The sequence below is a fragment of the Pleurodeles waltl genome, chromosome 7, assembly GCF_031143425.1.
Source record: "Pleurodeles waltl isolate 20211129_DDA chromosome 7, aPleWal1.hap1.20221129, whole genome shotgun sequence".
Classification (NCBI taxonomy): Eukaryota; Metazoa; Chordata; class Amphibia; order Caudata; family Salamandridae; genus Pleurodeles; species Pleurodeles waltl.
Genome location: NC_090446.1, coordinates 504,247,654 through 504,273,371, shown reverse-complemented (window position 1 = coordinate 504,273,371; position 25,718 = coordinate 504,247,654). Strand labels below are relative to the sequence as shown.

Here is a 25,718-nt window from a genome sequence, read left to right as displayed (position 1 = left end):
TTTCAAACAAATGGGAAAAAAGGGCTCTTGAAGAAGGCTTGTGGTTTTTTCCCTGAAAATGGCATCAACACAGGGTTTCTGGTGCTAAAATCACCATCTTCCCACCTTTCAGGAACAGACAGACTTGAATCAGAAAAATACATTTTTCAACACAATTTTGGCATTTTACTGAGACATACCCTATTTTTACTATTTTTGGTGCTTTCTGCCTCCTTCCAGTTAGTGACAGGAATGGGTGTGAAACCAATTCTGGATCCCGGAAAGCTAAACATTTCTGAAAAGTAGACAAAAGTCTGAATTCAGCAAGGGGTCATTTGTGTAGATCCTACAAGGTTTTCCTACAGAAAACAACAGCTGAAATAAAAAAATATTGAAAGTGAGCTGAAAAAAACAGCAATTTTTCTCCACGTTTTACTCTGTAACTTTTTCCTGCACTCTCAGATTTTTTAAAGCAATATACTGTTACATCTGCTGGACTCTTCTGGTTGTGAGGATATATAGGGCTTGTAGGTTTATCAAGATCCCTAGCCACCTAGAGCCAATAAATGAGGTGCACCTTGCAATGGGTTTTCATTCTATCCTGGGTATACAGCAATTCATTTGCTGAAATATAAAGAGTGAAAAATAGGTATGAAGAAAACCTTTGTATTTCCAAAATGGGCATAAGATAAGGTGTTGAGAAGCAGTGGTTATTTGCACATCTCTGAATTCCGGGGTGCCCATACTAGCATGTTAATTACAGGCCATTTCTCAAATAGATGTCTTTTTTACACACTGTCTTACATTTGGAAGGAAAAAATGTAGAGAAAGACAAGGGGCAATAACACTTGTTTTGCTAGTCTGTTTTCCCCCAAGTCCCCCGATAAAAATGGTACCTCACTTGCGTGGGTAGGCCTAATGCTCGCGACAGGAAACGCAACATGGACACATCACATTTTTACATTAAAATCTGATGTGTTTTTTGCAAAGTGCCTAGCTGTAGATTTTGGCCTCTAGCTCAGCCGGCACCTAGGGAAGCCTACCAAACCTGTGCATTTTTTTAAACTAGGCACCTAGGGGAATCCAGGATGGGGTGACTTGTGGGGCTCTCACCAGGTTCTGTTACCCAGAATCCTGGCAAACCTCAAAATTTGGCCAAAAAAACACTTTTTCCCTCATATTTCGGTGACAGAAAGTTCTGGAATCTGAGAAGAGCCACAAATTTCCTTCCACCCAGCGTTCCCCCAAGTCTCCCGATAAAAATGGTACCTCACTTGTGTGGGTAGGTTTAGCGGCCACAAAAGGAAATGGCCCAAAACACAACGTGGACACATCACATTTTTTCACAGAAAACAGAGGTGTTTTTTACAAAGTGCCTACCTGTGGATTTTGGCCTCTAGCTGAGCCGGCACCTGGGGAAACCTAGCAAACCACTGCATTTTTTGAAAACTAGACACCTAGGGCAATCCAAGATGGGGTGACTTGTGGGGCTCTGACCAGGTTCTGTCACCCAGAATCCTTTGCAAACCTCAAAATTTGGCCAAAAAAACACTTTTTCCTCCCATTTTGGTGACAGAAAGTTCTGGAATCTGAGAGGAGCCACACATTTCCTTCCACCCAGCGTTCCCCCAAGTCTCCCAATAAAAATGGTACCTCACTTGTGTGTGTAGGCCTAGCACCCACGAAAGGAAATGGCCCAAAACACATTGTGGACACATCACATTTTTTCACAGAAAACAGAGGTGTTTTTTACAAAGTGCCTACCTGTGGATTTTGGCCTCTAGCTCAGCCAGCACCTGGGAAAACCGAGCAAACCAGTGCATGTTTGACAACTAGACACCTAGGGGAATCCAAGATGGGGTGACTTGTGGGGCTCTGACCAGGTTCTGTTACCCAGAATCCTTTGCAAACCTCAAGATTTGGCCAAAAAACACTTTTTCCTCTCATTTCGATGACAGAAAGTTCTGGAATCTGAGAGGAGCCACAAATTTCCTTCCACCCAGCGTTCCCCCAAGGCTCCTGATAAAAATGGTACCTCACTTGTGTGGGTAGGCCTAGCGCCCACGAAAGGAAATGGCCCAAAACACAACGTGGATACATCACATTTTTTCACAGAAATCAGAGGTGTTTTTTACAAAGTGCAACCTGTGGATTTTGGCCTCTAGCTCAGCTGGCACCTGGGAAAACCTAGCAAACCAGTGCATTATTTAAAACTAGACACCTAGGGGAATCCAAGATGGGCTGGCTTGTGGGGCTCTGACCAGGTTCTGTTGCCCAGAATCCTTTGCAAACCTCAAAATTTGACCCAAAAAACACTTTTTCCTCTAATTTCGGTGCCAGAAAGTTCTGGAATCTGAGAGGAGCCACAAATTTCCTTCCATCCAGCATTTCTCCAAGTATCCCGATAAAAATGGTACCTCACATGTGTGGGTAGGCCTGGTGCCCGCAACAGGAATAGATCAGACAACGGTCAATGTTGGTCCTTACATGAGGCAGCTGTTGACCCTGGGGTGATCCATTCCTGACGCAGGCACTAGGTATAGGCACTCAAGTGGGGTAGTGTTTTTATCAGGACAGGTGAGGAATCACTGGGTGGTATGAATTTTGTGGATCCCAGCATATTCCTGTAGTTTGTGTGACAGAAATGCGAGAAAAATTGAGTTTTTATTCAACATTTCAGCTTTGCAGGGTATTCTGGGTAAGAAAACTTTGGGGAATCCACACAAGTCACACCTCTGTGGACTCCCCCGGATGTCTAGTTTCCAGAAATGTTTGGGTGTAGTATGTTTCTCTATATGGCCACTGAACCCAGGACCAAAAACGCAGGTGCCTGCCTTACAAAACCAGTTTGTTTTGTGATAGATAATTTTGATGTCTCCACAATACGATTTGGGCAGTGGAATTTGGGGCCGAACTAAATTGGGGAGCTCCCAAGAGAGCACTCTCTCTCTCTGCTTGCCGCCGCATTCACCTGCTCTCTGGGTTGGGCTAACCCACTATTACCCCGTTGCACAGACTGTGCTTGCGAAGGGACAGCAGGACTGTCCTCATCACCTCCCTCATGATTTACTGGAAGAGGAGTTATCGAATGGGACTCCTCCGACTGAAAAATCACTCCCAGAGTCTGCGCCATTGTCCTATCCCTCAGATGCTGTCTCAGTATCTGATGTCTCAGTCTCTGATCCTATGTCAAAGCTGTCCTCTATAACCCGAGTGACGGCAGCAGTCACCCATCAAGATGCCATCTCTGCTATTGGCTAAACTTTTGCTCTAAAACAGTAGCCTACGTAGACAGTCACAAAATCGATGGTGTGTGTGAGATACGTGCAACAGTAGAGGCCACCTTACATGCGCTTCTTCCCTCAATCAGCACGTTCTTTCAAGACACTCAAAAAACACCTAGTCACATACCATTCGTCACAGTCTTTAGCACCTCCTGCGCCCAGTCCAACAATCATTATTGGTGCTCCCCCTCCCTACTCCTCGGATTCCCTCATTACCACCCAGCAAAAGTGCCCTTCATCTCTCCATAGCCACGCCCCACCCCGCACATACATTTAATTTGTATAATAGCGCAGGTAATGGCTGACTTTACTAATGTACTCCGCTATTGACACAAAATACAGATTTGCTCTTTGCAGTAGGCATATAAACCTTCTGCGCTTCTTTATGGCACTAAAATTGCCACTAGACAAAAGTCTGATCCTTTTGTAGCAGAAACATAGTCACAATACTTACTTGACTTTTTTATTGCTGCCTAAAAGCTACGGTTGAAATGCGTCAGTTGGAGCGCAATTGAAAGTGATCGCGCCCCCCCAGGGTACACCTACCTACCTGAAAATATTACGTTTTCCGAGGGGGCCGACACCCCCAAGTGAAATCCCTGGTGTCTAGTGGTGTATCCTGGCCCCTGATCGCAGCACAGCCAGGAAACACTTTCAGGAAGGCCTCGTAAGAAAGGGGAGAGTCTCCTCTTTCTTACGAGGCCTTCCAGAACATGGGAGAAGGCCGTTTGGAGCGGTTTTCCCCATCGGAGCAGGAAGCGGCCTTACGGGGAAATCAACAAGGTGACGTCAGCGCGCCTCGCGGCATGCTGATGTCACAAAGGGGCAGGTGGGGGGCGGGGGGGAGTCACGGAAAAGCTTCCGTGTCTCCCGGGGATAATCCTCGGGTGCGATGCACCCGAGGATTTATTAGCCCCCTCCCTGGTGTCGGGCACTGTTCGTGACCCGCACCAGGGAGGTAGTGTGGCCGACGCCCGCACCCAAAGGGTTAACAAAGTTAAGATTGTTCAAGGAAAGAAAACATGGCTCCAAAAGAATTAGAATACCTTCATCTAAATATTTCTCTTGTTTGACAAAATGAATTGTATGATGAAAATATTTTACTGCTGTGGATTTAGTTTAATGATCTTGCATTCATTATAACATCCAAGAATATGTTCTTGGCTGTCCTATCTTTTTCCCAGCATACATCCTTACATTCTAAGACTTTTGTACAACCATTGATAGTGTATCCTGAACCGTGGCATATGATTTTATAGCGGAGCGACCATCTTCCAAAAAAAAAAGTAGGATGATTTATGCCCACAGTAGGTACCTTTTTTAAGATGGGCGTTTTTTCTACCTTAAGCAGATAAATGGCCTTATTTTTCATTACTATTTTTTTTATTATTTTCATATCCTTACAACCTTATAGCAGCAAACCAGAAATATGCCAAACAACAGTATAAGATCTCCAATAATAGTGGACCCTTCATTCATGGTAGATAGTAGTTTAATGTGATTCAGTAGATTAAACATTGGGTATTATTTTATAGAAGTACTGGCACCAAGGTATCCACATTTTATCATGTTTTCTGGCATCCTCAATATTTATACATGGGTTGTACAGCTTTGGCACTGTAGTCCATTCCTTTATGGCATTCATGAAAGGCAAGAGGTCTATTGGATTTCCAGGCTGGTGTGATGTCTCTTAAAAATATTCACATTGCAGTGAGCCTGTGGGAATATCAAAGTTCTTCAAGTTCCTAAATGATCCTCAGAATTGCTCTGTCATGATTTAACACTGTACATCTTCTTGTAACTTCCACTATTGAATTGTGTATGTGTGTACATAATATATTGATAAGGGGTTATTTCCATATTGACCTCGTACAGTGCGCTGCTGGCTCCTGGCTAGGTTGCTCTGTAGACTTTGTAAAAATGAGTGTCCTTCTGTGTTACATCATAGACAGTGAGGGTTGCAGCTGTTGTTCACTTCTAGAGTCTTTCTGGGTTGTCATACACCCTTTGAATGTATTTAAACTGAATGAGTAAGAGATGGGATGATAATGCTAAGATCCAGGAGGCCATTTTAGCTTCTGCCCTCTCGATGTATTTTAGGGCATCTAGGTCCGCCTCTCACTGGGTGCTTAGCTCATTTAGTGGGTCAGTGATGTTTAGTATCAAGGATCTGTAGAAGCGAGAAATTTCTATTTCACCCAGTCTCTCTATTGCCAGTTTTGCTTCTAGTGGATTGAACTCTGGGTTTGTTACTGAGACTTTAAATTGCTTTTCCAGTGCATATCTCAGTTTTAAGTTGCGGTAACATTGGGTCTTATAGAGAGTAAAATCCAACACATAAGAGCACATTTACAAGCCACTAGTGCCATATTTACAAGACACCTTTTGTAGCTAAAAGTGGCCTTGTATAAATGGGCCCCTCCAACGCAGTTTTCTGCGGCAAAGGGGTGTGTAATGGGTGTTGCTCTGAGCGTTCCACCGCAATACCCATTGCTTTTGACACTGCCCCAGATTTAAAGGAATCGTAAATCTGAGGCAGTGCCAAAAAAAATGCCACCCCATGTGTGGTGTTAGCTTCGTACAACGAGGAGACATACTTTTATTTCTCCTAGTTTTGCTTTTTGCATTCTGCAGCACACATAGAAAGAGCAAAAGGCCATGAATGATTGTTTATGCACAAGAAGGTGTCCCTTCCTGCACATAAACAATCATTCACTAATAATGATTTGCAGCACACATAGAAGTGCCAAATCGCCACTGTAGATTGTTTATGTGCAGGGAGGGGCTTCTTCCTGCACATAAACAATCATTCCCTTCAACGCAGACACCCTTGCACTATGGTGCAAGGTTACCTGCATTGGCGCTGGCTGCTAAATTTTGCGCCCGCACTAGGGAAACACAGGGTTGCGCAAGTACTTTTGTTAATATGGTGCATCCCTGCATTTCAGAACTGATTCTGCGCAGCGCTGCCAATTTTGGCACAGCGCCACGCTGCGCCAGTTCCTTGTAAATATGCTCCTAAGTGTTCAAAGGATTTCATGAGGGTTCCCTCTCAGATGTCTCACAGTTTTGGTATGCAAATCAAGTCCTAAGATCACAAACCTTCTAGCATGGTCACATGTGTTACCTGCGTTCCACGTGTGGTTTTGTTTGCAAGCCTTTTTTTCCATGCAGTACTTCTCAGAACTTGGTGCCAGTAGCGCAGAGGGATTTTGTTGACTGCAGGAAGGATTTTCAGGACTGTTTCACCGCATAGGTCTAATAGACCAAGGCCCATATTTAAGAGGGTCTAGCACCATCTAAAGACACATTAGGCATTCTGGTAAATGCCATATTGGCTTTAATGTGTATTATAATGACTTTGGTGTGTGTTGTACATATTTCAGTGTATGCTCTACATTTCAAAAGGTATTTAGAAATCTAGCATTCTGACAAGAATAACTGTCCAGAACTTACTTCTTTCTGTGGCTTAATTGATTCCTAATAATGACTGAATGTTTGATGAACAAGACGATGAAGCCATCAGGCTGGAAACAAATCCAAATGAAAAAATTGGGGGCAGATTTTTGAAAAGTGGTGCTGCACCTGGAACCTCCCACCCCATCAGTGGTGTCTGGTCCATTAGTGTTAGGGCTTTCCCACCAAGATTTAAGGGACAGGTGTATGTACAAAATGATATAGTTGCAAAATGCGATTACAGATGCGCATCAACTTTTTGCAATCAGTATTTTATTTTCAAACCAACCTATGTATGAATAGCTTGGTTCACAAAATAAGGAATTGCAGGGGGTCACATAATGACCTGCTTAATTAATATTCATTAGGCACGTCATTAGGCCAGTCAAAATGTACAACTCCCTATGATTGGCTACCGTCATAGACATGCCTATTTTTTATGTGTAGAGTTCTCCGTCCAAACTGTGGAGCCTCCGCAGTCATACACTTAGGGCCTAAGTATAATCTTGGCGGATGAAATACTCTGTCGCAACCATGCTTTATATTCCGTCCACCATATTACAAGTTTTATAGGATATAATGGAATTATAATTAGGCGGACGGGATATCTGTCACGTTTGTGACAAAGTAACCCCGTCTCCAAGATTGTTCTCAGGCCCTCCGTATTAAACCAGAGTTTGTGAATTCCCAAACAAACAAACTTACACAAAACTGTAAGCTTTCCCTTGTTAATCAGGCCCCCGAAGCTACCACAGCATTGCGCAAAGGCTGAGGAAACCAAACAGGCCCCCTTCGTGTATGCAAATCAATTACCACCCCAGCGTGAGAGTCAATGATTTGCAGCCAGAATTATGGTCATAAACCATTGATACAGACCATACCGATTTGCGATTAGGAAGGAACACCCATTATACACCGCCTTTCAAACTGCAATTTGGTGTGAGTCGCATAATCCATTTTATGATTCGGAAAAAGTTTTGCGACTTGCAAAGTTGTTTTGGTACACATCAGTATATGATTTAGCAGTCACAAAGCCTGTAATTTACCAAGCTGCAGTACTTGCAAACGTGAAATCCCTTACTAATCAGCCCCTTCGTCCCTTATACTCTGCTAAAAGGGTATGCATTTGTCTACTCAGTCAACCCCTAGTAGTGTAAGCTTCACCTGCCCGCTTTTTAGGGGGCCTTCAATGAAAATTGTAAAAATATTAATAGTGAGCTGTTTACACTAAAATTGGAATTGTAAACTTTGAAACATTTTGTTGCCGTGGGATCTGTTACACAAATGAGGAGCAGATTACTTAATCCCTACATTGCAGACATCATGTTGCTGGAAGACTTCATTGACTTTTAACATTTGTGCGCCAGAGTTTATGCCTCATTCAATAAATGCAACTTAACTATTTCTTTGCATCTAGAATTTGATAAATTCAATCTGTATCCACATCACAGATTCTGAGTAGCTTCCCCTGAAATAATTGCAAATATAATGTTAAATGTAAAGTACCTGCCTCTGTTATGGAAGATCTGACAAATGGAAACATCTTGGGGCACATTTATGAAAAGTGGTGCTGCGCCTACTGCAATGTCACTTTTCAGACCCCCTAGTGCCTGAACGCTTCCCACCCTAGCAAATATTATGTCTGGCGCAGGCATAATGTGGTGCAAGCGGTTACAGAGTGGCGGAATGGCAGCATTGCACCACTTTGTAATTATTGCGCTGTGTTTTTGGCTTTCCATTGCCACATTAGCGGGGACAAAATGACGCTAATGTGGCGAAGGGATGGTGTTAGGGCCTCCTAAATCTGGGCCTTTGTGTCTTACCAACTCAGTTCACACATTTGAATTGAGATGTTTTGCATCTCTTCTGAGCCTTATCCAAGCTATCTGCTAGCTAATCACTAAACAGAGAACAAAAGCAACACTTAGTCAATGAGGGGTAAAGCTGTTCTAGGCTTCTTGTTAGTGATTTGACTGCTATCACCTATTTAATTGTAAGAATGGCTCCAGCCCTGGGATACACTCTGTAGTATGCCACAAATACCGACATAGCAGCAGAAAGTTGGTTGGAGTACCTGGTAAATCTGTATGACAGCCCAGTGGAGGGAACTATCTATGCACTGAAGCCTGTAGTGCTGACCCCCTAAAATATTGTTTATCTTGAAGACAGTGCCTAGAGCTGTAACACAGAGTCCGGCATGGCCAAATGATATTCCAGTGTATCTTTACCACTATAATGTTGAAGATTGAATGAGACATTTATAAAGTGCAAAAAATGCCCAAAAAACTGGCCATCCGGGTGCTAGAAGACCTAAACCTGCAGGGTAAACTGCAAAGCTGAGTAAAAAACACTGCCTATAAAGATGTGAAGATCCATATTTTAAGAGCTTTCATGGAGATGCTTTCTAAGTTAGTGTGTTTCAGTACTCTTGGCAAGCCATTCAAGTAGGAAACAGCAAGCAAAGAGAACGATCTTCCATGTGGGTAGTGAATACTATTTGTTGCTCACATTCATTTCAAAGGACATGGCGCTTTTTGGATATTGGTCCCATCTTCAAACAGCAGAAAAGGTCAGACGCTTATCGTTTTTAGCCTTTATCTATTCCCTGGCCTAGCTAATGGGAGTATTTTTTGGTGCCTGCAGGCCTGGACAAAGCAAAGGAGTTATTAAGTTGGGTGTTATGTATGGCTTTTGGAGAGGTTTGTGGACAAATGAACAGTGGCTAAAACTGTATTTGAATACATCCAAATATACCACCAAGGGGCGATCTGTCAAGGTTTTAGGGATGTGTTCTCAGCTTGTTCCCTGACCAAAGTTGTGAAACATTCTGAAAAGAAGGAGTGAGCAGTATAATTTGCTGACTCTCCTGTAAAGCAAACATAGTTAGCGGACGTCTGCTGCCAGAAATGAATTCAAATATCCAGCCAGGTTCCTAAAATGGATGAGACAGGAGGGCAGTGCCCCCTTTCCACTCAGTGGCGGCGACTGCAAATCTCCAGGCGGGGTCACAGGGGATGGGGACAGGGGAAATAATAATAATCATGAAAACAAAAAAAATGTACATGTCCTGCCAATGCCTGCCACCTTGCTCCTCTTCTCACTCCTGATGGTTTCCCAGCAGTCCCTGGGAGACCAGCACAGGCTCCACACACAATCCTGGGGTGCTGTTACTCTATACCTAGCATGAGGGCAGTGCCAGGATTGTTCTGAGCGTATTGGTCTGCCCCCCAGACATTGCATTGGAGTTTGTGCTGTTTCTCCAACCTGTCTGTGCATCACAGCTGGGGTGGAGAAACCTATGTGCGCATGCCAGTTTGGCCAGCCTAAAATGGCTGGCCAAACTGACATGCGCACTTAAGTGTACTCTACTCCTTCTCCCCCTCCCATAGCCCAGCCCCTCCCTGTACACACTGGCCGAGCCAGCAGCTGAAAAATAAAACAATAATGAAATATAATTTTATTTTTCAGCTGCTGGCTCTTAGCCAGTGGGGTGATGCTCTCTCACCATTGTGGAGGAGCCACAGCTGTTCCTACTGTTCCGTGCAGATCACTGGGAGAGCTTTGGAAGAAGGACCCAGAACATTTCCTCTTTAAGTGTATGTTGATGAAGCTGCAACAACTTCTCAGACATCCAATGGACTTCAGCATCTCATAAAACACTATGTGCTGGTCATGGAAGATTTGGATTAAAAAACAGACTTGAAATATTCCAAAATTATGTCACAGCCCAAGTCTGAAAAGTAGGGGACTGATAAAACCACACTATTTAGTGTTTTCTTCTTTTCCTACTTTGACTTAGAAGTAGATCCCAATTTGAATAAGTTGTCCCAGTGCTGGCCTTGAGGAGGCAACATTTAGCACAGGTCAGTGGGTCAGGCATACTGAAGATATACAAGGTCATGTGCATACCCATTGCATCTATGAGGTCAATGTCTGAGCTATAATACATGGAAGTTTGCAATCCTAGTATAAAAACCTATGTCTCATTTCCTTATTACAGTTGAGTTTTGATGTCTTTAGTTGCTTTTGATAAGAAAATGATGTAGATGCTCAACTTCCATAACTTATTACAGTTAACTTGTGACATGATAATGTCTGCTGCCAGAGGTGAGAGACACGGTGAAAGGCAGTCATGGAGCATAATTACACTGAACAGTTTAAATACTTTTTTGTTCTTATGATCTCTTTTTCTAAAGATGAACAGAGCTAAGCACAAAGATGAGCTTTATGGCAGCATATTTTTTTTTTTTTCAATAGTTCATTGCTAGAAAGAATCTCTCTGCATGTTACTGCTCATTCTGGGTTATATCTGATTTACATTACCCTGATTCTTACATGTTTACTAACTGCTTTTAAGTGCGTTTCATTTCACACTATAGATTTTGCTTTTATTCTTCATCTCTGCAACCATACTGTCTTTTTCATATGAATGAGCAAGACACTACAGATTTAAGTGGTTTGTGGGATGGGTGATGATGTGACCACATTTAATACCGAGTAAAATACCCTCTGCCATATGTTAATAGGGTGCTGCAAGCCACTTATAGTTCCATGACCTTATAAGAGAAAGAAATATTGTCACAAAACTCCTCTGTGACTTGCAATGTTATTATAATGTACAGCAGAGGGCACCTTATCCCATATATGTGAGTGCTCTACCACAATACTGAGTTTTTAATATTGATCTCCAACAATATTGAGTGCAGGATATTGACTACCATTCTATGGTCAAAGTAATAGCTATTTATTTAGTTGTAAAGTGTGACTATTTCCAGGAGTGGCACTGGGACCAAGTTATAAGAAGAAGACAAAGAACCACAGAGGAAACTTAGAAAAGGGGCCAGAGCATTAGCAAGAGGTAGTAGAATAGGTGTTTTTTTAAAGCCTTCCTGAATGTGTCAAAGTCATTGATTAGAAGAGGAGGAGGCTTCAAACCGAGAGAACGTGCGTGATGCATGATTACTTCCAGAGGCCATCCATTACCTAACAAAGGCTCCCTTTAGTAAGCTATGTGGTTTTGACTTAAAACAAAATGATATATGTAACTGTAAATAAATAAATATATATATATATATATATATATATATATATATATATATAGGAAGTATAGATTCGCTATTCTTAAATCCACAACTATTCCCATTGACAATATATATATATATATTTTCAAGGGACGTAGATGTGAAGTTTTTGAAAATAAATCTATACTTATGTATACTTACTGTTATAATTTGAGAAAATAGGTTACTTATTTCCTAGCTATTTTATTTATTAAAAGATCTTGCTTTTGTATTTAGAAGGTAGAATCATCTTGGTACCACTGACTCCCTCAGCATCTGTATGGATTAACCCACTTACTCTGCTTGCAAGAGTGACAGTAGATGATATGCTGGGGTAGGAACACCCCTTAGCTCAATTTCACTAATGGTGGCCTCACAGAATTTCGCATTTATGAATGTCTAATGCACCCCAAAATGCTCCAGTAAAAGTAAAAAAAAAGTTAAAGTTAAAAATAGGTTGGAATGGAAAATCAATTGCTTAAGGTTTGTAACTGGAACATGAGTGAATGGTTTTGGTGAAGTCCATGCTATGTTAACATCACCGACTAAGAGAAGGCTATAGACAGCGTTGTGCCAGATAAACTTGTAAGAGTCATCAGGAACTCCTATGAAGGAGTGACATGCAAGATAATCCATGGAGGACAGCTTATGGAAGCCTTCCTAGTGAGGACAGGATTGTTTGCTCTCACTTTTTCTCTTTCTGTTGGCCATAGACTGAGTCATGAAGGCATCCACAGCAAAAATAAGAAATGGGATCCAAGCTGTGGATGCAGCTTGACGAACTGGACTTTGCAGACGACCTGGCTCTATTCCCAAATCCCTATTTTCAGGTACAAGAGAAGACCGACAGTGTGGCACCCACAACAGCACAACTTGGCCTTAACATTCACAGTGGAAAAAACAGTATTCTGGAGGCTAACATAGCCAGCAGAACTACAGTCACTCTGGCTGGTGATGTACTGAAAGAGGTTGAGGCCTCTACCTTCCTGGGTAGTGTCATAGACTAACAAGGTGGCACAGACAGCAATTTCAAGAAAAGAATTGTCAAAGCAAGGGCTGCCTTCATTCATCTGAAGAAGATTGTGAGCTCCAAGAACCTCACACTGCACACCAAGGCCAGGCTTTTTAACATCAACGTGAAATCAGCCCTCCTGTATGGAGCAGAAGCTTGGAGGACAACAGTGATCACTAACAATGAAGTTCAGACCGTCATCCGCACCAGTCTGAGGGAAATCCTCCAGATCTGCTGACTAAACACCATCAGCACCAATGACCTATGGAAGCAAACTTTCCAACTCTCCTCATGAGGAAACCCTGAAAAGACACTGCGGATGGATAGGTCTCACCCTCCGTAAGCTTGCATCAATTACCACCAGGCAAGCCCTGACCTGGAACCCTCAAGGAAAAAGAAAAGAGAAAGGCCAAGAAACACTTGGCTTTGAGGCCTTGAGGCTGACTGTGAGGAGATGAGTTACATCTGGAGTCAGATTGAAAAAAAAAGCCCAGGAAGAGATGGGTGGAGAGTCGTAGTAGATGGCCTATACCCCAGGAGGAGTAGAGGCATAAGTAAGTAAGTAAGAAGTCTACTTAGGCTAAGGCATACATAGAACTTAAATATTCTTTTGGAACTGATGATTTGACACATGCCAGACAAGTAAACCTAGGAGATGAATCTTCTATAAAGCTATGCTCTCATTCAAATGATTGAGTGCCTTCTTAAGATAGCACTGACACTACATATATTACAGAATGGTCTCCTTCTGTAATATTACAGTGCGTCGGTGTGCAGAAAGTAGGCACAAGGGGTCCTGTATGTAATATGTGTCCAAGAAACCTGCATCTTTGAGTCCAGCCGGTATCCTTACACCTCATTCCAGCTAATACATCATTTCTCCCTGGAAAGGGGAATAACTACACGGACCTAGTAAGATGGGTCCTTTTTTGTACATTTTGCCCTGATTTTGGTGAGAGAATCGCTGACATTTTCTGCTTGTTTAGAGCAAGTGGTGAGTGTCAGCGAGACAGCTGATGGAAGGTGGTGACAAGGGGGAGTGGGGTGTGGGTTTCAAGGTAGAATTCAGTGTGTTGTGAGGAGTACTGTCTGCTCACCCAGAACCATTGCAGGGGTCAGACAGAGGCCAGGCAAGGATTATGATGTGCTGATGCCCCTAGCCCCTACCCTGCAGCATGAAAATGAACCTGATGTATCAGAGCCCAGAATTATCAGGTTTGAACTTTGCAGACCCAAATATTCCTTGAAACTGCTAGTGGCAGAATTCCACACTGAGTTACTGCTCTATGTGAAATTCCATCACTCATTATTAGTGCCTTGTTCTGCAGCCATTGTGCATCACAGATTAGAGCTCTGTTGGACAGCGGCACTTTCACAACATGTAGAGTACCTCTCAGGGGACTCTTGATATGAGATTCCCTAGAGAGATAAATAAGCCAGTGAGGAAGATAAAAACTGTTTTGGACAGACACATCTATAAGGTGCCAGAGTCTTCCAACCCTAAAACCATTGTGTGGCAGGAGATATGTGAAAGTTAGGCCCAAAGCCTGTCCCATGAGGAGCCTAATTTGGTCCAAAGAAGGCCATCTGAAAAAAGTGATAATTCACAAGAACGTTCCAGATACCCTATATGCTGGGTGGCACAGTACTATTCTTAGGTGACACTAACAATGTCACAGGGAAGTTGTGAGACAAGGAAACTGAGTGTGAAGGGGAAGAAATGATAGGAGGAATCAATAAACAGGGAGAATGAGAGATTGGGTCAGAAAGAGGCAGTGACAAAGGAATATAAGGGACGGTGTTAGACCTGGCATCCTTAGGGTGGCCTTACCCCAGACCTTTTGACTTTACCTCTTGTTTTGTTGCTGTAACTTTTTGTTTGTGTTGCGACTCTGAGCACTTTACTACTGCTAACCAGTACTAATGTGCATGTGCTTCTCCCCTAAAACATGGTAACATTGGTGTATCACCATTGGCATATTTAATGTACAGATAAGTCCCTTGTAAATGGTATACCATATACCCAGGGCCTGTAGATTAAATGCTACTAGTGGGCCTGCAGCACTGATTGTGCCACCTATTTAAGTAGCCCTGTAAACATGTCTCAGGCCAGCCACTGAACCTGTGTGTGCAATCTTAGTGCCACCTCAACTTGGCATTCCAAACCTCTTGCCAAGCCTGAAACTCCCATTTTCTTGCATAAAAGTCACCCCTAAGGTAGGCTGCAAGTATCACATAGGGCAGGGTGCCAAGTAAGTAAAAGGCAGGATGCACTTTTTAAGTTTCACATGTCCCGGTAATAAAAACATTCCAAAGTTGTTTTTCGTTACTGTGAGGCCTGCTCCTCTCATATGCCAGCACTGAAAATCCCTTATAATACATTTAAACTGTAATTCCTGATCTGAGAGGAGTAGCTGCATAATGTTTAGTTTAATTGGAACAGTAATGATAAATTTGTTTACTGGTATAGTCAGATTTATCATTACTATTTTGGAATTCAGTAAGTGGGCTTTTCTCTGCCCTTACAGTCCTGTGAGCCTACAGCCTATCTCCAATACACATCTGGCCTGGGCTAGGTGACAGCATTCCCTTGAGATACCCACAACACAGGATACTCAACTGCATCTGCATTCATCTGCATACTGATGGGTCTTCCTGGGGAGGAGGTTGGGAAGGGCTCCCACTTACATTTCAAAGGGTAGTGGCCAGAGCCCACACAAAGGGGCGGATTACACCCTACGGATAGTCTGGAGCCGGGGGTGAGCAGAAAAGGGGATCTGTGAACTTCACAATTATTTTTTTAAGTCATCCCCTAAATGAAAGACACTTTTTAGTATAAGTATTGGGTCTCTGGCCCACTAATATCAGTAAACTTCTAGACTTAAGAAAACTCTACTGGAGTAAAAACTGCTGTGTGCCAGGATCACCACTGTGCCAGAATTGACTATTCCCACGAACTGCTGTTCTGCCTTGTTGTGCTGCCCTACTGCCAGCTGATCTCTGCCCTGCACCCCAAGGATTAATAACCACCCCCAGATTGTCTCCAAAGGCTTGCTGGCTTGCCCACTGTTTTTCCCTGAGGCCTCAGGGACATCAAAGACCTTGTCACCCCATAAGATCACCACTTGGGCTTCACCCTGCTGAGAGTCTGAGCACGGCAATCCCCTTGTGATTCCTGCTACCATGAGCCTGTCCTGGAACAGTGGTCTTGGCTTAAACGTCCCCGTTTCAATTAGACCAAGAAGAAGGGTCTCTTCCTGGATCTGAGCATGGGGCACTGACACAGTGAGACAGCACTGGGTCTTTAAGGTGGCACAAGGACCACATCTTGTTGCCTCAATGTTGTCAACGCGCTGAGCGAGCACCTGCCAATTCCTCTCCCCGAGGCTGGCAAACTGCCCGACCAACCCAACATCGCTACACCTCCCGCCCTGCCTACCTCAGAAGGAGCTCGGCACCAGCATGACACAAACCCGAGGCGGGGGCTCTGTGTGCGGGCTGACGACACCCTAGACTCTATAGTTCAACCTGAAATGCAAGTCCAGTGTGCAAAAACCACCGCCATAGAACTTTGTGTAGAAGCGTTGAGGCACTTCCACCGTTATAGCAAATCCCCCATCCTGGAACCTGCCTGCATCCCATACTTTAAAAGGTATTCTGGAATTCGGGCCTCTCCATTTCTGCAAGGGAGGTGTCCGGTATAGAGGCTGAGAGGATTACCGTAACCTCCGTAAAGGGAGCACCCACATTCTTATTTCCTAACGCACTAATGTCATCGGAGCACATTATTTTATCTCTGACAGTGTGGGACACTTTCCACATGCTAGCGCAGCTAGCTTGAACCTCACAGGATTAATTACCCCTCTACTATCTTGAGGACTCCTCAGATATTAATTCCACAGTATTGATCAGATTCTTGTCATTTTAGTCTAATACTGCTTTCTGACTTAATTTCTTTCCAATTGCACAACTCTTGATTTATCAATTGGATTTTTGTCGTTTTGGTCTTGATTTACTCAGATAAATAATCTTCATTTTCATAAACCTGTGTGGAGTCTGTTTGTGGTGCTTTCATTGTGATTACTGCAATTGTGTTGTACAAATACTTTACACATTACCTTTTAAAGTTAGGCCTCCCTGCTCTGTGTCAAGCTGCCATAGGAGGAGCACAGGTTAATTTAGGTTGTGTATCTGACTTAGCCTGACTAGAATTGTGGTCTTTACTTGGACAGGGTGCATACCTATGCCAACTAGAAACCCAATTTCTAGCAAATGGCCATGTGAAAAAAGTGGTACGAGGGTGTTGAGAGAAGACAGTAAGCCAGCGATAGGAACACAATGAGATAGGAGAACAACATGAGACAGAAAGGTGGAAGAATGAGACACAGTTTAATTTTCCTAGTAGAGTCTTGGTAAGTACTTAGAAGGTTGCAGCAAAGTGAGTAGGCTGTTTACAACATTTTCTCTATCTCTGGTTTGAGGTCCGGCAATCCTCCATGTATAACAATTCAGTGACTTCTCATACAGAGTGGACGCATCATACCTGTCTTCCAAAGCTAGATGCCTGCGTTTCTCATAACATCACTCTATATACTGCTTCATGCAGTGCTTAATTTGTGAAAGAATAAATGCTGTGGCCCAAAGCTTTGCTCAGAAGCTCACAGTCGGCACTACTGAATGTCAAGGTTGGCAAATACCAAGACTACGTAGTCTTGATTTTGTCCCATTATCCACTGGACCCTTCCTGCACCTTTATCTTACTCTTGCAGATTCCTTTTCACCCTTATTTTCTCTTGTCACTGTTTTTCCATCTTTCTCACCCTCCTTGTTTGCTATTTTTATGTGTCTTACTCTTGCTCTGGGTACTGGTCCCCAAAAATAAGTACCAGTTGGCCCCACCTGCAATAATCAGGTCAAATTAGGCACTGCCTTGATATAAGTTTCTGTGTAGTGGCTGGGACGTATGGTTTCCTTAGGAGAGCTTATAAATCACTCTCCTCAACTCCTCAAATATTGCCGAAAATATTGAGGCCAAAGATACCAACTTTACGTAATTTGTATGTAATGTGAAAAATATTGACAACAAAAATATAGAAGATCAAAATATTTAGGTGTGTTGAGTTTTTTCAATTCTGTACACTTTATCAACTTTAAAACATTTATTAACTTTAAAAATATTACTTTTAAAAAATATACCTATGAAAATAAATAGCTGACATACATAAAAATAAAAATGCATGCTTTAAAATAATCACAAAACATAAATATAATATTTAAACATATTGCTAAATATATATATTATACAAAATACAAATACTATTTATAATTACAATCACTAGATATTTAAAAATGCAAAGAATATTCAATAACAACATAAAAATGGAAAGTACTTAATACAAGAAATTACAACAAATTCATTTTCTTTTCCAGATTAGTACAAAACAATGACTGATATGATATTGGAAATATGTTTCTTAGGAAACTTCCCCAGTGGACCCGGAGTGTGCTAGCCAGTTAAGATTGTGCTATATTTGGTTAGATATAAATCGTCCAACATAGATGTTTGATTTATTGGTGAGGATCATTATTGGCCCTTTATTTGGATATAAATGTGAGATTTCAGCCTGTACAGTCAGCTTTTCTTGTCCCTCTTTTTGAGTAATCTGGAACTGAGGCTGTAATATAGGTGGCTAAAATATTCTACGCTTGTTTTCATTTCTTGGAGGTGGTGAGCCCTGTCCTGCTCACATAGCATATTTTCAGTTGCATGGCTTTTGCTACCTTTTGTTTGCCGGTTCTCAAATAATGTAACCTATTTATCACTACACATTAGTTAGGCCATCACAAGATCGATTGGTATTTATAGCCCTTATATTGAAGCTCTGATGCTCTAATTTACATGTGGCGAACAGGAAAGTAAAAGACCTCCAAACTCTTTCCAAATCACTTTTCTCCTGTCGCTGGGCATTTGAGTGGAGCATAACATTGATCCTTCTTAGAGAAACCAACCCCTCTCTTCTGGCTTGTCTGCATTTTTATTATGGCCACTTTATTATGGGAAAAGTTGCATTCATACGCAATCGGAATATGACAGCTGACAAATCAGACATTATCAATAACGGTCCAGCTTCAACTTTAGACCATAACATTTCTGACCAGATCCCCCAAGTTCAGTCTTTATGCAACTCAGATGCCCCTGTGGCACAAAGGTTACGACCCTGCGCCACATTGGCTTTGGCATCAGTTTTCCAACTTTTTCCACCAATTATTGTGTCATGGATAACCTTGTTTTTAGATGTTGCAGCAGCAAGCATCATTGGACTCAAAGGTTGCCTGCAGGTGGCAAATACAAATCTGCTTTAGAGTCTGTTTGAGAACAACCTGTATATGTGCATGATTCTTGACACTTATTCTGGTTTCCACCCCATCAAGGCATAGCAACATCCCTGTAGATGTTTGCTAAACATGGTGGACAAGGTTATTGTTGCATTCTTACTATTGCTTAACCTCTCTCTGGCATTCAGCACAGAGGACCACACATTGTCAGTCCTGCATCTCAAATTAGTTTATTTTTTTTATTTAGGATTGTGTTCAGGCACTTGGATTGGGGCTTATGTTAAATCTTCTAAGCCTGATAAATGCAGTGCCCTGCGCTATATGTGTTTTATGTCTATTTGATGTGCTGACATTGAATAATATTTATGGTTTTGAAATGTAGTTTTATGTGGGTGGCGCTGCAAACCTGTTGAAAGTAGGTGGCATCCCGGGAATTATAACAACTTATTACTACAGTTTGTGTCACAGATTGAGTCACGAGTGACTCGCAGTTTACTCCAACTTAATGAGGAGACATTTAACGTTATTTTCAGTAAACACGTCTAACTTAAACAGTTACACTTATCATCCCTTGAAAATCTCTTTGGGCTAAAAATACATTGAAATATCTGGATGTGTTTTGTGACTGAATTAGTTTTAAAATACACAAATTAGCTTAAAGTAGAGTAACATTTGAAAGTCTGAGTTTACAAAATACAACTTTAAATCTTGATATATTATCTTCCTTATAAATGTATACCCTCTGTATGTATCAATATATTTATTACTTTCCTCCTACAGTAGAAGAAAAAAAACGCTGACTCTCACCAATGTACTACCCTGTTGTCTCATCCTATACCTCTCTGAATATATCATCTACCTCTACTCTCTGACTCACCCTAAACCTCCTACTAAACCCTTTCTAGACTCTTCCCTCCTCTATCCCTCCTTGGATCACCCAAACCTCATTTTACTACGACAATCTCCCAAACAACCCTTTTGTATATTCTTCCCTCGTGTATCATTCCTTTTACTCATCCCAAACCTCATTTTACTACTATGATCTCCCTAATCCATTTCTAGAGACTCTTCCCTCCTCCATTTCTCCTTTTACTAATCCCACACCTTACTACTGTGATCTCCCAAATAACACTTTCTAGACTCTTCCCTCTTTAACGCTCCATTATCCTATTTAATTTAACTAACAGAAATGCATGCTCAAATTAACTCATATTTCCCTATAATAATCCTCCACTAATCTAATAATGTTGGAAGTAGTCTGCAATCATGTTTAGCTTGGCCTTTTTGTCTTTGTTTGGTTTAATTATCAGTCAGGGACTATTAAGGCACTTTTTAAAGTGCTATATTCTTATAGTCCAAAATCCAGCAGTGGGGTAAGTGTTGGATTTAGGAAAGCTCAAAACTAAACTACTACTCCCACTCCAGAGTAAGCAAAAGTAGGGAAAATTTTACACTTTAGAAAGCTCATATTTTACTTTCCCTACACTAAATGAGTACAAAATAACGTAGAATATATTTCAATAATTATTACAAAATATACACACATAATTAACATATAAAACTAAACATAAAATGGTATTAAAAATAACATAAATTAAAACTATTAGGAAAGTACTTCCCCTCGTATTACCCTTAAATTCTAACAACCACAAAAACAAATTAAATTAAAAACAGAAAAAAGAACCATACACATTAATGCAAAAACATATTCATATAAATGAAGGTATATACAAAATATTAAAAATAAATTATTAACACAATTATCTAATGATCCAATTAACAGATAGAAAATGTGTTTTCATTTTCCAGAGGGTATTTTTTAAATGCATAAAACGTTAGCTTGCATGATCATCAAATACGCATATTTAGAAATTATAATCAATTAAAACTAAATATTAAAAGAATTACCCACCTTACTCCTCTACAAATCCAACACCTAGTCAAAAAAATTGGCATACAATAAAAAAAACGTAAAATATATTCCCAAAGCAAAAAAATAACTTCACCATAAAAACAGTTATACATCCCTAACATTAAGATAACAATAACGTATAACAAAAGCTAATAAAACTCAACAAAATTATTAAAAAACAATGTTGCGTACTACTATATTTTTTTAAATTGATAAAAAAAGACTTTAAAACAGATTTTTTGACATCATGATGTTTTTGACATGATATTTGTGTCTCTCAATATTTTTGAAAAATATTTATATGGAATATTTGGAGAATCTAACAAGAACAAAAGCAGGCATTGAGGAAGGAAGCCACAGGAGCGAGGAGGTGAGGCAGATGATAGGAGGTGAGAAGGTAGATGATGACGGTAGGAGGGGCTGAGACAGGGAGACATGTTGACATGGTACTGTACCCTGTTGACTTGCTTGGGCATAGAGCTGTAGATTCTGGGAAGCACAGCACAGGCCATGCCACATCTAAATGTGAATATTGTGCATGATGTCATGCTTCACAAGTGTAATTCTGTGTCTTCACCAGTGTCCAGCTCTGAGTAATGCAGCTACCACATTCCTCTCGGTCAAATTCTCCTTGGCACCATTCTTCTCATCCTGCCTCTTCCTTTTTCTCTGTCCAACAGTGTGCAGCTCCAGTTCATGGCACATGATAATTAAATGGTCCCACAAAGTCCACTTGACCACAGCTGTAAGGTTGAGACAGGCCAGCACCATGACATAGATCACAATGATATCTACCTCCACCTCAGTGAAGTTCCTCTTCCTCTGGAGGATCATAGGAGCAATTCTGCCACCACAGAATAGAGAAGCTACGGTGGGAGAAGTCCCTGGATGCCGCTCATTAATACTACTGTGTTTTTGGGTAACTGTTCCTCAGTTTGATAGATTGCATCAGTGACATGGACATTTTTCGTTGCAGACTTTTAGCAAATATAAGTACCAAAATGATGACCTTACTACTAATGCGTTATGGATTTTCCCCACAATTTTTATCTTTTCGCTGCACATGTGTTTATGTTGACTTTCACAGTTATTGGCAGAATTGGACAGTTAACAATCAGATGCAAAGAGTACAGTAAAACACAAGTTTTGCTGCAGTCAAGCAAAGGTTTTATTTGATTTAGTCCTTCTTAAAGTAACTCTCAACTGAAGCAAATGAACAACTGCAATGTTTCCTCTTTCTGCTAAAAATGTTGACTAATTGTTTCCTATTGTTGGCATGGTGTGCACGCCTGAAATACAGATTTTGAAAATGTTTTGTTTGAAAATTATGTGTTATGACAAAATACAAGAGCAATGTTAAACTTCACATACTTCATATGATTAAGGGAAGTGAAAATGTTGGTTTCTCTTCAGAATCCAAGCAATCTTTCATCTATAAAAACTACATTCACATATTATGTATTTTCCAAACTCTTCAGTCAAAAACAACATGGTAAATATAAATACCACATATAAATACATTTCTTTAGCTCCTCCCCAAACTGAAAAACAGTACAGTACAAGATAATCAGATAGCCTTTTGAATTTATTGTTTGTGCCAGTGATTTTAAATTCGAAACTGGCACTGAGCTGTGAAAATATTTTGTAAGAATTTTGGAAATGGAAATACATCTGAGGTATATTTATCATTTCAAAATCCATCTCTCCACACGAGGAAAACAATGATAAAATAGAATGCTTTGAAATGATTTTTAAGTTTTGAGGGGCTCCAGTTTATGATGTTTCATGTAGGCCATTTTACAAAGGATTACATTTTGCTGAAATTTGAACCAGATAGTAAAATAAATGTAATTCACCTAAAGTAATTGATAGGTTAACTTAGATATATAGGCATCTCAAACATTTATACATCAGGGAGAAGCGTTAATCTGCTATTTAACAATTGACAAAGAAATGCAGTTTCATAAAATATATATATATTTGTTGTTTGAAGTGCTATGATGTTTCATATCGAGAGACCCTCCTCTGATATGGTTTAGCATCAGAGCAACCAGTTTTCTTCAAGCGATCCATTATAAAATTTCTGAGTGGTCCAAATCTATGTAGGGCAAGATCTCGTTTACCACCCCAAGGTCTTATCATTCTAGCCAAGCACCCAAATTCTTTGTGATTTTGCATTTTCTAAGGTGAGTAATTGGGATTTCATGCACCTCTCGTCTCTTCAGACACCTGTAAAGGCAATTGGGGCCTTCTTTTTCCAGATGATAGAGGTAATTTCCTTCGAGGTGTCACTGACTGTATTTGTAAAAAGAAGAATAAAGGTTTGGTGCATTAAGAAATTACAAAGAGTCCAGGAAAAGAGCAAATCAAGAAATTTATTCCAACATCCCACAAGGGCCACACATTATCCAAGGGGGTATAAAGAGATCCCTTAGAATATGCAAAGTTGCAATCATACCCATAATGCTTAATGTTTATTATATGCATATCACGTTATATATCTTTAACCTTGCTCATCTTAGCACACATATGTTATGTGATATGTTGTAACCATGCTTGTTGTAGCACAATGGATAATTTATGTGATTCTGCTTCTCATTGTAACAAACGTATATGCCCTCTGAAGAATAAGAGAGTAAGGCATCTCAATGAACCATAATTTCTTTTACTTATATTTTGGCTTTTCCTGGCAGATTCCGGACCAAAGAAAGACCTCCTCTTACACAACAGTTTTCCTCAGCACTTAAGGGCCTCCCAGCCACCTATGACAAGAATACCAAGGCTCAGTATCGGCAGGTGGTAAATACTTATGGAACTCATTACCTCACCCAGGTGCACCTGGGTGGCAAGATCCGAGATGTGACAGCAATCAAGACCTGCGAGTCCAGTTTGGATGGATCCTCTGTGGACGAAGTGAAAGACTGCTTGAACCTGGAGGCATCAGGCAATGTAGGAGGAAAAGGCAGCGTTGAAGCGGTGGTGAGCGCTTGTGAAGAGCTGAAGAAGAGAAAAAACTTCAAGGGCAGCTTCCATGAGACCTACAATGAGCGAGAGACAGAGGTTGTGGGTGGCCATCTTAGCACAGACCTTCTGTTTTCCAATGGGCAAGATCCAGGGCCTTTCAATGCCTGGATAGAAAGTCTCAAGATCACCCCAGGAATCCTTTCGTATTCCCTACAGCCCATTCACCAGCTTATCAGGAGAAGTCCCCCCCAGAAAGAGAACTTGAAGCTGGCCATCAGGGAATATGTGCTAGAGAAGACCTTCTGGAAGAACTGTTCTAACACGTGTCATTCGGGGGCCCAACCTAGCAAAAGAGACTCATGTTCATGTTTTTGCCCGGGCGGACAAGGGGTCAACAGCATGTGCTGCTCTACCAGTCGGGGACTCGCCAAAATGACTGTGGAAATTCTATATGCCACTGGACTCTGGGGAGATTACTTCACAAAGACCGATGCCTATGTGAAGCTGAAATTCGATTCCAAAGAGATGAGAACAAGCACAGTGTGGAACAATGACAACCCTGTCTGGGAAAATCACTTTGATTTTGGCATGGTGCAATTGAACGATGCCAGTGCCCTTCAGTTAGAAGTTTGGGATGAGGACAATCGATATGACGATGATCGCTTGGGTTCATGCAACAAGCAGTTGACATCCGGGGCCTTCCAAGATATCTGCTACCTGAACCACGGCAGTCTGACTTTCAATTACAGGCTAGACTGTGGCCCATCTCTAGGGGGTCCAACGTGTCGTGATTATGTCCCCTCCCCGGAGTGAATGCTCTGCAGACTGACATGTTTAGTAAAAGAGACCTACTGGTTGAAATACAGTGGCCTACTGGTTGGAATACAGAACTTTGAACTGGTCGCAGAGCCACAGAAATGAAACAAAGTGGAAAACAGAGGATATTAGAGTATACTGGAGAAAATGTGCACAGAAACTGCCTAACGGCAAAATCTACCGGGCCATATTTATTGATATACCCTATTAGGCTTGCTTTCCCTCTGGCTCCATTAGCACTATTATTTATTAAAATACTTTTGTTTTTTCAGGCAGGAAATAGGCGCGTCTAGATCTTTCTTATAGAATGGTGAGTGGAGCTTCCTAATTATCATGCAAACCATGCCCAATACATTTCGACTATAGCAAAATAAGTAATTATTTTCTTTCCCTACTTTATTACCCGTTTTGGGGCGGGGCTTTTGTTCGTTTCAGGCACAATTGATGAGCTATGTTTATGTTAGACAGATTTGAGTTAAACCACGGACACTTTGGCTGTATACATGATCCCTTTATAGGGTCGAGCCTGCTTTGCATGCGCTCGCGCATGCGTATAGCAGGGAGACTCTTTAGTATTTAGAAAAGGGCTCCGAGCCCTGTCAACTTCACGTCAGTGCTTTTTTTTGGTTCGTGGGCTTCCCTAATTAAATCGGCTTGCTTTCATTAGTCTAAGGCACGCATATGCCATGCCTTTTCCGGTGGCTAGCCCTCCTCGAGCGCAGTGACCAAGTACAGAAAACATGCGAGGCTCGCTGTTTTCCATCGGGCTCGTGGACTTTTTTTTTTTTTTAACTAATTTACGAGCCCGATCTCGCTTGGCAGAAGTCGAGCGCTTTACCTACTTGATTTCACTTTTTCGGGTTACGTGCATAAATGCACTTTTGCCCGATAGGTGAAAA

The 25,718-nt window shown here is 41.4% G+C and overlaps 1 protein-coding gene across 1 annotated transcript in view; it reads left to right on the top strand.

Annotated features, from left to right (window-relative positions):
* Nucleotides 1-25,322, top strand: part of PRF1 (perforin 1) — a 121,498-nt gene extending 96,176 nt beyond the window's left edge. Inside the window, exon 3 of the mRNA XM_069201993.1 lies at nucleotides 23,733-25,322. Coding sequence (XP_069058094.1) covers nucleotides 23,733-24,816 — 1,084 coding nt within the window. The 3' untranslated portion in view covers nucleotides 24,817-25,322. The remainder of the gene's footprint in view (nucleotides 1-23,732) is intronic.
* The last annotated feature ends 396 nt before the right edge of the window (nucleotides 25,323-25,718 follow it).